Here is an 11,749-nt window from a genome sequence, read left to right as displayed (position 1 = left end):
GAAAATGGCACGAGAATTTTGTGGCTAGGAGGGAATTGAAGGTAGGAGATATCATTGGGCTTTACTGGGATCCATGCCATTCAAAGTTCAATTTTTGTGTTCTGCACAGATGTATTAATTAGTCTGCTCTTTGATAGTTTTTAGGCCTACATGATCTTTTATGTGAATTAATCTTGCTAGGAAAAAATATACTCCTATTAGATTAATCTTTTTCTTTCCTAAAATTTTTGGCCAAACTTTTCTTTCATTAATTGAAGAAATTTTTTGTTTTGTTTATTTGTCTTTGTTATAAATTCTCTCATTGCTTTCCTTATTCCAAATAGCGTATTGCATTCCTTATTCCAAATAGTGTACAATAATTGCTTGTTTAGATGAAAGATATGCCACTAGACATTCTTCATATTGTTTAGGCTGATTTGGCCTCTTTAATTGAATGAAATTGATGTAGCCTCTTTTACTACAACGCTATATATAATGTATAATGCAACATATTTGCATGTCAAGACTCATTACTTTGATTTGTGAAAAGTCACATGATTAAGAAAGAAAAAACGAATCGGTCCCTCAATCAACTCTTGTTCTTTTTAAGAAGAAATGTCAATGAACACAGCTTTTTACAAGGTCTTGTGCTTTAGCTTCTATTCAAACTGTTTTTAGAACATGATAATTGTACCACTGTGAACTTCTAGTTCAACTTAATTATTTTTTTATGTTTTAATTTTTTATAAGGACAGAGTAAGCCAACAAATTAACAACGCCTTAAATATCCCAACTAGTTTTGATTGGTCATGCTGAAGCTGAAGTCCCATAATTTCCTTGCCAATTCTGCATCTTGCGAGAGAGCACTTGCTTTTGCTTTATTACTATCCGCGAAATATTCACCACTTATTCCTTTAACTTGTGGATGCAATGCCACATAGCATTGAGTTGCGGCTCCCTGCAGCAACCATATGCAAATGAATTAAATAAGCAACCATACTGCAAGGGGGCAACTGAATTCAAGTGAAGCTGTTTAAGTGGATTTTGATAGGAGTTGCAGGTACACTACAGTAGTAGCACATACGAATTATATACCATGATACATCCCTGTTGAACACTTTCCAGCATAAATTTACCAAGCGCATGAGTAAGAACTGCAATGAGCCAATACAATAAAATTATCATGGTGATAAAGATTAATTAAATACATCATGAAGAGGGTCGTTTCCTGTTGATACAGTGGAATAACTTAGAAGTCATCCTTAATTAACCAAAAAGAGCCCACAGAGTTCCACAACTAAATGTGTGACACAAGCATATTAATACAGATTTTGTACCTGAAACATGATTCTAGAAGAGTATAGGAATACCAGGAATTCACTTAGTGTCGATATGAAATTACATATTTAGACACATAATTAAATATAAGTCAAATGGCTCAGAAGTTTACCATTCATGATACTGTGGTAACGCAGAAGATTTGTAGCAATCATTCTTGGATGAAGAGAATTAGCAGTTATGTCTACCCCTTCTTCCTGTTTAAATGAGGAAAAAAACCAACAATTGCAAATTATATTCCGCCTCACATGACAATATGACTAGCATGGAATTATGAACTGAAAGAATGGTTAAAAGAACTTCAAATGACTGTTATTACCATTCCTGCCCTAAAGGAAAATACATTGACCTTAATTCAACCAGCAGCTATAAGCAAAGAGGAACTCAAGTGGCTCCAGAATTTATTTCTGATGCTACCCAAAATAATAATAATGTATAGTTTTCCACTGAATCAAGTCCCAGTCACACACCATATCAAGTTATTACTTATCATCTATGTAGAACTATTGAAATAATTTTATTAAATGGATTGTTTTAGTTATTTTAGTTATGCCTAGGTGACATTTATCAAAAAAAAGTTATGCCTAGGTGATTCATGCATGCTGAAGATTATATGCCAGGCAAGAGTCACAAAGTACAACACTCTTATCACTCACAGACTAAGCTAACAATTCACTATTTCTACAAATTAAGACACAACATTATACTATAGACTTTTTATTAAGTAAAATATTTTTATTCAAAAATAGAGAGAATTCAAATATATAACATTATGCTATACATAGGATGTTTTCAATTGACTTACTAATAATCTTAAATGAAGTGACCAATCAATTAAGTCAAAAAGAAAGTATAAAAGACTGCATAAGAGAGAAGTTTAGTGCTTATCTGCTAAAGATGAGAGAAAAGGGTAAAGAACAGCATGGGAATACTTAAAAGAAAAAAGTCCAGTATTTGGCATGTTATGATTACAAGAACTTAAGTTACATATATTCCTGTATTTTCTCTGGGTAAGAATATTTTCAACACTTAATCTTGTTTACCTCTACTACTATACTTTTGAAAGTGTAATCAAATTGATCATGATGCAAACAAATGAAAATTTTAAACTTCAGTATTATTAATTCTTCAGATGATTTCATGTGCACCACTTATGCATCACCTCACCTGGAAGCAGACATGTCTTTAAAGAAAATAATTCAGTTGACTCCCAACCATCTATAGTGACATATCTACGGTCATTGGAAGCATTTTTTTTTTTTTTTACAATAAACATGAACAATGTGCGGCTTGCATAAGCATTTCGTCGTCAGCTAATCCAGGAATTTAACAAATTTTTTGCAAAGCCCAGACTATTCTATAATTTATAGTTTATGGCTTTTAAGCATTGAGTACCTTCAAGCGCTTTGCAAGCTCATTAGCGTGCAAAATGTTGGCTAGCTTTGATTGTCCATATGCATTTATACTGTTGTATCTGTTAATTATCAAGTAAAATATAAGCTATTTATGAGCACCTCAAACCCTAAAACATAAATTAGAAAGAGACAAGAGTCATCAAATTGTCCAGTAAAACTTTTACCCTGATTCATCATTGATCTTATCAAAACGAATCCCTTCACGATACGCATATTGGTGAGCCATCGATGATAAATTAACAATTCTTCCCTCCTTGTTGCTGTCACCAGCCGTTTTTTTCATGGTCTCCAATAGATGGTTTGTCAGAAGAAAATGACCTGAGAAATGGTATTGAAACCTCAAGCACTCCATTCCACTCGTATGAAGGGTAAATAGAAAGTATACCTTCAGAAAATCTTTCTACAAAGATGCAGTTGAGAGAGCATATTATAAGTTTTACAACTACTTTTTCTTTATTTACAGAAGACAAGTGTTGAATCCTATTGATAATTTAAAGGAATAACCCAACTAATAGAAATAGCTTTTTGGATCTTAGGACAAGCTTTATTTCTGATTTGAATATTAAACTATTTATGATGATTTCCCAAAATAATAAATGAAGAAGTGAAAATTCTGTGACTAAAATTTCCCCCTTATTCTGAAATTGTCTATCCTACTCGCCATGAAACAGATTATTGCCCGCTTAAAGACAGATCAATGGAACTTACGAGTTACATACCTATATGGTTGGTTGCAAACTGCAGTTCTATGTTGTCCTGGGAAAGCTTGAATGGAGTTGCCATCACCCCTGCATTGTTACTTTCAAACAAACAATAGACAATTATATCACTCCTTATCAATGAGCTATTTAATCTAAACACAGGACTCAAGCATGATTTTTTTTTTTTTTTTTCAAATCTTATAGGGAGCAAGGATTTCCATTTTAGCAAGTTCAATGAAAGACCACAACAAAAAAGGAATAAGCAAAACAACTATGAAAAAAAATTTATGCAAGCATGCAGCACACACGATTGCATGGTTACAATGGCTCCAGCTTAGTGTGCTTACATGAGGAGATTCAGTGGAAGACCTGAAGCATTATAATCTGATGCAAATTTCCTCACGGAATCCATTGAGGTAAGATCTAACTCCATGACATCAATTTTGGCATTGGGGTTTTCCTTCAGTATTTTGTTCTTTGACATTCTCACCAGCATCAGTGTTCCTTACAGCCATAATAACATGGACACCACGCAACGTAAGAACACGTGTTGTCTCTGCACCAAGACCACTTGATGCTCCTGAATTCAAATCAATGTGAGAACTGAAATATGTTAAAATGTGCTGAATTAGAATAAAGGCAAATCAAAGAACACCCAGATAATGAAAAATTAAAAAGAAAAAGACCTGTGACAATAGCAGTAAGACCAGTTCCATCAATTCCTTTGGTAACTTCCTCAGCTGTGGAAGAGGCTGAGAACCCAGATGGCCCTTTCCTGCTAAAAATCCACATTTTTTGCTTGCCAAAAACAAACAGACAAACTCACAAACTACCCCCCCTCTCTCTCTGTAGTCCACACTACTCATATAGTCGTGGCCAGCATCATTCAGGTTGTAAAATACTAATAACAGGATTCCTATTTGGATTTCATCATTTTGTGTATTAAAATATCCTCATACCATCATATGTGACCATCATTTTGTGTACTAAAATAATCTCATACAACCGCATGTAACCATCATTTTGTGTAGGGGTAGCAATTCTTGTTCGTATGTCGGGTTCGTGTCGTGTCAATTTATGAGTATTCAATTATATAGGTCAACCCTAACCTGACATGTTTTATGTTTATTAAACGGATTAAGATTTCTCAACCCTAACACAACTTGTTTATTAAACGGGTTAGTCATGTCAACTTGTTTATCAGATTTTATCAACAACAACAACAACAACCAAAAAAAAAAAAAAAAAACTAATTTTAGTATTAATTAAATTGATATGAATTATGAAAAATCAAACAAATAAATATTTTTAACATAAAATTCAGAATTAACGAGTAATTGCATCACTAATAATCATTTAAAATTAAAACATATCTCAATATCACAAATAATCAATCATAATATGTCAAAGAAAATAAATCATAACAACTAATAAGTTTATATACCTAGGATTTTAAGGCTCTATTGGTAAAATGTCATTTAATTAAATAGATCAAACATATTTCATGTAATGGACACTAACCTAACTAATTTATTAAACAGGTCAGTCGTGTCAACCCTAATATGACACAAACTCATTAAGTCTCAACCCATAACTTACTAATTTCGTATCGTGTCAGGTTCGCGGGTCGTGTTTAATTTTGTCACCCCTAATTTTGTGTACTAAAATAACCTTACACAACCACTTGTGATGAGACTAATACTATAATAGAGAAATTAAATAGTTTTACTAGTAACAAGATTCCCTGTTTAGATTTCATCATTTTTTGTACTAAAATATCCTCACACAATCCCGTGTGGTCATCATTTTGTGTACTAAAATACTCTCATATAATTGTGTGTAACTATCTTTTTGTGTACTAAAATATCCTTACACAACCACATATGACGAGGCTAGTACTATAATAAAAAAATTAAATAATTTTACTAATTTTGGATCGTGTTGAGTTCGGGCCTAACAAGGTCCATAATCATAAAAGGGCTGACTAGGATGTAGTACTAGGATGACCCACCTGCATTATATTCCTCTATCTTCACATTGTTGGATATGGGTGTTGATGTGATATTAATCAAACGGCTAGGATGGGTCCTGTGGTATTTTCTAAGCTAAAACGTCATGATCAAGATCAAGCCCCTCAAATTGCTGAAAGATCTTTAATAACCTTGGTCAACCCCAAAGCCCAAGTCCACACCCATACTATATTCAATTGCATATTCTTTCCCTTATATTCAGTTTTTAATTCCTCAACTACTAAATACTTGTCTCTTTTTCAGTCAAAAAAAAAAAAAATACTTGTCTTTTTTTTTTCTATAATATTTTTTCCAATGGAAGGGAAAAAGAAAGCGACAAGTCGAAGTTGCAAAATTGAGTTGTCTGTGTTTTTATTTATTTATTTTTATGATTATTTTTTGTTTTTCAAATTAACCAAGACACTAATTAATTTTTAGTGTAGGTGGAGTTTGATCCCAAAATTTTTATTTAATGACAAGAGAATTTACCCTTTTTTTTAGAACTTAGAAATTTACCAATTTTTGAGAATTTATCAATTGAATTAACTTCAACCTCATTTTTATTGTTGATATGTTGATAGATATTGATAGAGCATATTTTCAAATTTTGGGCCTGGGGTGCAATTTTGGCAATGGAGGTTGAATTAGACATATCCCGGCAATTCTTTTTCGTCCCAAAGTAAAAAAATAATAATAGTTCCCTAGACGTCATTTTCTTCAATTTAGTGCTTGGCAATTGCGTGTGATCGCTCAATTAATTCCACCTCTATATTGATTCTCCAAACAAAGAAAAAAACACCTCTATATAATTTTGTTTGTCTTTTCTTTTTCTTTTCTTTTTCTTATGGTAATTTAGCTTTTGTGAGCCAACCTCTATTTTCCGTGGCTATTCACACACACACAAAAATCTTTTTTTTATCAGAGCTCTTCAAACCAACCAAAAATTGGACGTTTTTATTGTTTATAAATTCAGTATACATATATTATTTTTTTGATTTCATGCTAAATGATAAATTTTGAAGGTAAAAGTAATGATAGGTAATGATATTCTTTTATAATTGTTGATATGATATATCGTAATTGGAAAAATATCAATTTCAACCAGACTCATTATTAATACTACTTTTATCAGCACCAATTATAATTGGGATGCTAGAACTTTAGCCTTGAATTTTGCCTCCTTTTCTTTTATACATGTTAAGAGGAGTGGGAATGCTGTGGCTAATAAATTGGCAAAGTTAGCCAAGTACTCCCACAACCCGCAGATTTGGTATGATGACATCCCTTTGATGTTCAACATCTTGTATTGGCTGGCAAAAGTTTTTGTTAATTTAGAATAAAGAATTGTCATGTTTCTAAAATTTAAAAAAAAAAAAAAAAAAATACTACTGGGCATCTCAACAATTAAATGTTGTATCTCTCAACATATGGTAAAAAGAAAAAAAAAAATTTTTTTTTTTTTTTTTTTTTTTGGTGGGCGTAAATTATACTCCCCTCTTTTGAGATTTAAAATAATAGCACTTCACTGCAAACTTTAAGAAAAATTATACTTCCCTTTCTTGAGATTTTAGAAAATCAACACATTTGTCATTCTATTAATAATAGTAAAAGAATATCTCAAATTTGAAAAGATTTTCTTGACCAAACCCTAAGCACGGTTTGGTGACAAAGGAACACTAACCAAAAACACTTTCTCTAATGATGGTTAGGGATTAGTCAAGGAAATATTTTTAAATTTTGGAATATTTTGTTACTTTTTGTTCTATTATCATTTTAGCCTTTAGAAAACTTTTTTTTTTTTTTGGGTTAAGACTCAAAATCTTTCTTGTGTAGTGTAGCTTAATTTTCAAGAAGAAGAAAACTAAATAAAGAATATATGCATTATAAAAATTGACTAGCAAGCAAGATCTTTGAAGTCTTTTTCTTGGTAATTTTATTCACACATTTAAAGGAACTCACCCACTATCTTATGTGGGGGATGGAGATGCCCTTTGCATCTAAAGGAATCTCTTCGATCATTGCATGCCTCATTCATTATGTTGTTCATCACCTGAGTGGGCACTTGGCAAGATGTCCCTTTCGATGAGGGAGTATGGCACACCTTTCACTTGCAACATTTCAGCCAAGGCAAAAAATTTAATTACCCAAAAAATCCTTTCGAAACTCCTGAGTATTCTGTCAAAGTATTAACAAGAAGACAATAAATCCGAAATCTCATGAATCACATGAAATTTCAGACTCATTGGACCAACCATTCAAATTTTGTTTACTTTATCTGGACTGTTTCCAAAATATACATCCCTTCAAAAAAAAAAAAAATAGTATCAATCCTTACAACTTACAAAGTATTTTCATTCTTTTTTGCTTAAAATAAAATGGGGGAGAGATTTTAATTCAAGTATTGGGTAACCAAGCTCTACCCATAAGATGCAGGATTCCCTTCTATGATAAGGACAAAGCCCTTTCAACCATTTTGATTCTTGGTTAATCCAGGTTGCATAAAAGCATTGCTTGCTTTTCATGTTATGAGACTAACAGGATATTCCGAAGGATGCTACTGTAAGTGCTCTAATAGATGCAAAAGAAAATAAATGGGTTAAAGAAGAATTTATGCCCATGAAGAGCTGATTTGATTTCAAGTATCTTGCTGAGTTATAAGAAGGCCTCTGATGTAGTTCCTCTTGTATTTCGTGATATTTCCTTCTTAGACAGTTTCAATATAAAATTTGACTGGATTTTCAAAAAATAAAATGAGAAAGAACAAAACATAATGTATATTATTACAGCAAGCAAAGTAGCAAATTAGGTACTGTTGCATAAACATTAAAGAATTCTCCATTAAAGCTGTTACAAACTTAATACAGCATAATTTACACACAATTAATACATTAACACCAAATGCACATTTAGGGGAGAGAGAAAAATGCACATCAAAGAAAAGAGTAGAAGAAAATAAAAATAAAAAGAGATGGTGTGAGGAGAAGCTTCAAAGTGGGAAGATTCTTAATCCCTGGCCTTGAAAGGAATAGCTCTGATAACTATCTGGTGGTACACAGCAGCTAGAGCAGCACCAATGAAGGGTCCAACCCAGAAGATCCACTGTTTTAATCAAAGGGAGATATATTGTTAATCTTAACCTCATGTCAAAGAGTAAATAATAATGTATTGTAGGTTAAATATGATTTATAATTCAAGGCTTACATGGTCATCCCATGCATGGTCTTTGTTGTAGATAATGGCAGCTCCAAGACTCCTGGCAGGGTTAATACCAGTTCCTGTAATGGGGATAGTAGCCAAGTGAACCAAGAACACAGCAAACCCAATGGGAAGTGGAGCCAAAATCTGCAAAAATGATAATACACTAGTTAGAACATTGTGTTTAATGCATAAATTACTAATCCAGTCAATTGATTTCTGCTTTCACATTTAACATTGTGCTTTTCATATATCTTAGATTACTATCAAAGTCAATTGATGTTTGTCACAACATTTAATTTGTCAAGTTTGCTCTAAAACTCATGCCACATCAGCATGAACAAGAATTCGAACACATCATTGGCCTTGTGACATGTCAATTTTCCTGTAACTTTGTTTTTCCCCCAAATAAGGTAGTACATTTTAATAGGAAAATTGAGATTTGTTGTAAAATTGTAGTGAATTTTGTTCGGGTTAAATGCTCAAACCAAGCTGATTTTGTATACAATAGATACTAATTGGGACACATCAACGGCTGCATCAAAATCTACTACCACGAATCATTTCGATACAAGATCAAATCTACTGCCATGAATAATTTTGATACAAGATAGATGTCATTTATTTGCGATGTGTTACCCCCCGCAAATTAATCCATGGTAGATATGGTAGATAATGGATTAAGATGGTCACTTGTAGTTGATAATTGATACCAATAATTTTCTAGTCTAGAGTGGGAGAGAACCAGAGGATAAGAACAAGAGAAACCCCAAGGAATCCAAGAAAATTTGTGTTACGCTACCTTTGCATGTGGTGGTGGGTCACACCACGATCTTTCTCCATGGAATAGGTTCAATAGATATAAAGTAGATCCTAAGATACATTTATTAAATTTTATAAATCTATTGTGCCACTTAATTTATTTTTGGGTAGGGTTTATTGCATACAAACTATTTTACACATACCAACCACCCAAGGGTGTGGTCTAGTGGTCTTGGGTGATGCATAAAATGCGTTGAGTGTGTGGTCCAAGGTTTGAGTCTAAATATAGACTCACTTGAGTTGCCTCCACGCTGAGAAATTATGGCTCACCATGGCACTCCTCCACCCCAGCATGACCTCAAACCCAACGAGTAAGGTGCTACTATAGTCACAAACCAGTAGGATTGCCACGCTGGTCTCTATCCCATATTTTTCATCAAAAAAACTATTTTACACATACTCAAAAAATAACTAAAATTGTAACTTCAAATAAGCTTTTTAGGATTTGTATAAAACAGTTTTGGGCAACATGTTTAACTTTTTATTTCCTACTCAAATTTTACAAATATACACAAGGTCACAGCACCCAAAAAGCACCCCCACAACTCTCTCTCCCTCTCTCTTTCACGGAGGACACACAAATCAATGGCACATGCAAGAACTTTACAATATAAATCTAACCATAAAAAGCATAAAAAATAAATTATAAAGATAAGACAACTGACAACCTACACCTACCGGTACCGACCAGCTTTGCAAATTTATAACAGTCAATTTTACTTTGCAAAAAAAAAAACATTTCTTTTGTTTTGGAAAACAAACCAACTTATTTTTTTCTCAAAAAAAAAAAAAAAAAAAAAAAAAAAAAAAAAAAAAAAAAACCAACTTATTTTGAAAAGCAAGTAAAGGTTAGGGGATCAACTTTCTCAGAGAGTTCCAAACATAACCTGGCGGAAACCCCACTTTTAAGATAAATACAAAAGAACCATAGACCAAAATTTGCAAGCAAAAAACCAAGAGGAAAACAATAAAATAAAATAAAAAACATTACTTTGTAAAACGGCTAAATAAAGTAATAAATAGCACAAAGAAGAGACCAAAAGCACTAGCAAAGCAAACAAGCTAATCAGTCCACGCAAAATCAACTCAGAAAATCACTTGCAAGGGTCATGAAAAATAATCCCAGGGAGAAATTATATATATATATATATATAAACATAGTAAAGTTAAAATTAAGAAAGAAAGAAAGAAAGAGAGAAATAGTAATTCATACAGGGACGTGAGAGTCTCTGGCGTTTCTCTTGGCATCAGTAGCAGAGAAGACAGTGTAGACAAGGACAAAAGTGCCAACAATCTCGGCACCGAGGCCATCACCCTTGGTGTAGCCATGGTTCACAACGTTGGCTCCACCACCATTTCCCTCATAAAAGGTTGGTCCAAAACCCTTCACAACCCCAGCTCCACAGATAGCTCCAAGGCACTGCATGATTATGTAAAACACTGCTCTTGTAAGGGACAGCTTCCTTGCCAAAAGGAGCCCAAAGGTCACAGCTGGGTTTATGTGTCCACCTATTGTAAACAATATATACACATATATTTGATCAGTACACAAACGAAAAGAGAGAGAGAGAGAGAGAGAGAGAGAGAGAGCAAGAATAACAAGAAAAAAGGAAGGTTAAAAAAAAAAAAAGTTAGCTAACCTGAGATACCAGCAGTGCAGTAAACAAGTGCAAAGATCATACCACCAAAGGCCCAAGCAATTCCTTGGATACCCACAGTTGTACACTTATTTGTAGACTTGTTATAACCCATCACAGTTAAGATGGTGATGTAGAGGAACAAAAAGGTGGCTATGAACTCAGCAATCCCAGCCCTGTAGAAGGACCATGAGGAAAGCTCCCCTGGCTCAAACAAAGGAGCTGGGGGTGGCTCTTTGTAGTCCTTGTCTGTCTGAGCTGATGTGCCCAAGGGTTGCCTCTCTGAGTACTTGTTTGCTCCAACCTTAACATCTTCTTCCTTGCCCTCCATAGTTCACTCTCTCTTTCTCTCTCTGTGTTTCTCTTAGCTCAAAAAGATGCTATTTCTTTCTCTCTCAGAACGCACTCAAGTAAAGGCAGTGAAGTGGAGGAAAGTTAGAAGGTCAGGTGGTTTTATAGATGGGAAGTCTGTTATTTAGCTGAAAGCAAAAATGGGTTGTCTTTTTTTATTTTTTATTTTACTTTTAAAAAAATTAAATTTTAGGTAATTAGTTATAATATTGTGCTTTTTTGTTAAAGGGTTTTTTATGTTGGGTCCGATTAATGTGTGCCTTTAAGACATATATTAAACTTTTTATTTTTAAAAATATTTT

The 11,749-nt window shown here is 33.3% G+C and overlaps 1 protein-coding gene and 1 pseudogene across 1 annotated transcript; both read right to left on the bottom strand.

Annotated features, from left to right (window-relative positions):
* Positions 1–595: 595 nt before the first annotated feature.
* Positions 596–4,266, bottom strand: LOC112035253 (short-chain dehydrogenase TIC 32, chloroplastic-like; annotated as a pseudogene).
* A 3,971-nt stretch (positions 4,267–8,237) lies between these two features.
* Positions 8,238–11,547, bottom strand: LOC112035246 (aquaporin PIP1-1). The gene is made up of 4 exons (XM_024068071.2): positions 11,100–11,547; positions 10,673–10,968; positions 8,644–8,784; positions 8,238–8,541 (listed from the first exon to the last, which is right to left on the bottom strand). The coding sequence occupies exons 1-4, from the start codon at positions 11,425–11,427 to the stop codon at positions 8,446–8,448; spliced, it is 861 nt and encodes a 286-aa protein (XP_023923839.1). The 5' UTR covers positions 11,428–11,547; the 3' UTR covers positions 8,238–8,445.
* Between the last annotated feature and the right edge of the window lie 202 nt (positions 11,548–11,749).

This window comes from Quercus suber, unplaced genomic scaffold (genome assembly GCF_002906115.3).
Source record: "Quercus suber isolate HL8 unplaced genomic scaffold, Cork oak 2.0 scaffold_1080, whole genome shotgun sequence".
NCBI classification, from domain to species: Eukaryota; Viridiplantae; Streptophyta; class Magnoliopsida; order Fagales; family Fagaceae; genus Quercus; species Quercus suber.
The sequence above is the reverse complement of the archived record's forward strand: the minus strand, read 5'-3'. Positions and strand labels throughout refer to the sequence as shown.